We start from the raw sequence: 258 nt of genomic DNA, 5'->3' as shown, positions 1-258 counted from the left end.
CAGCAGCAGCAGCAACAGCAGCAGCAGCAGCAGCAGCAACAGCAACAGCAGCAGCAGCAGCAGCAGCAGCGAGTTGTGTTCATCTTACGATTATTTTGGTTGTATGGTGTGGATTTGCCATGGGTAGTTCGTTGCTGATTTTTTCTGCTGTCCCCTTTCATCTGCTGCTGCTGCTGCTGCTGCTGCTGCTGCTGCTGCTGCTGCTGTTGCTGCTGCTGGTGTCTTGGTTCTTCTTCTAGAGCCAATCGTTTCTGGGCT

The 258-nt window shown here is 53.1% G+C and overlaps 1 protein-coding gene across 1 annotated transcript in view; it reads right to left on the bottom strand.

The window, feature by feature from the left end:
- The window catches only part of EMH_0001450 (uncharacterized protein), a gene marked incomplete at both ends in the record, with an annotated part of 7447 nt that overhangs the window by 822 nt on the left and 6367 nt on the right, over positions 1 to 258 (bottom strand). Inside the window, one exon of the mRNA XM_013495587.1 lies at positions 89 to 258. Coding sequence (XP_013351041.1) covers positions 89 to 258 — 170 coding nt within the window. The remainder of the gene's footprint in view (positions 1 to 88) is intronic.

Source organism: Eimeria mitis, genomic scaffold (genome assembly GCF_000499745.2).
Source record: "Eimeria mitis Houghton genomic scaffold, Emh_scaff165, whole genome shotgun sequence".
Taxonomy (NCBI): domain Eukaryota; phylum Apicomplexa; class Conoidasida; order Eucoccidiorida; family Eimeriidae; genus Eimeria; species Eimeria mitis.
This window is presented reverse-complemented; position numbering and strand designations above follow the sequence as displayed.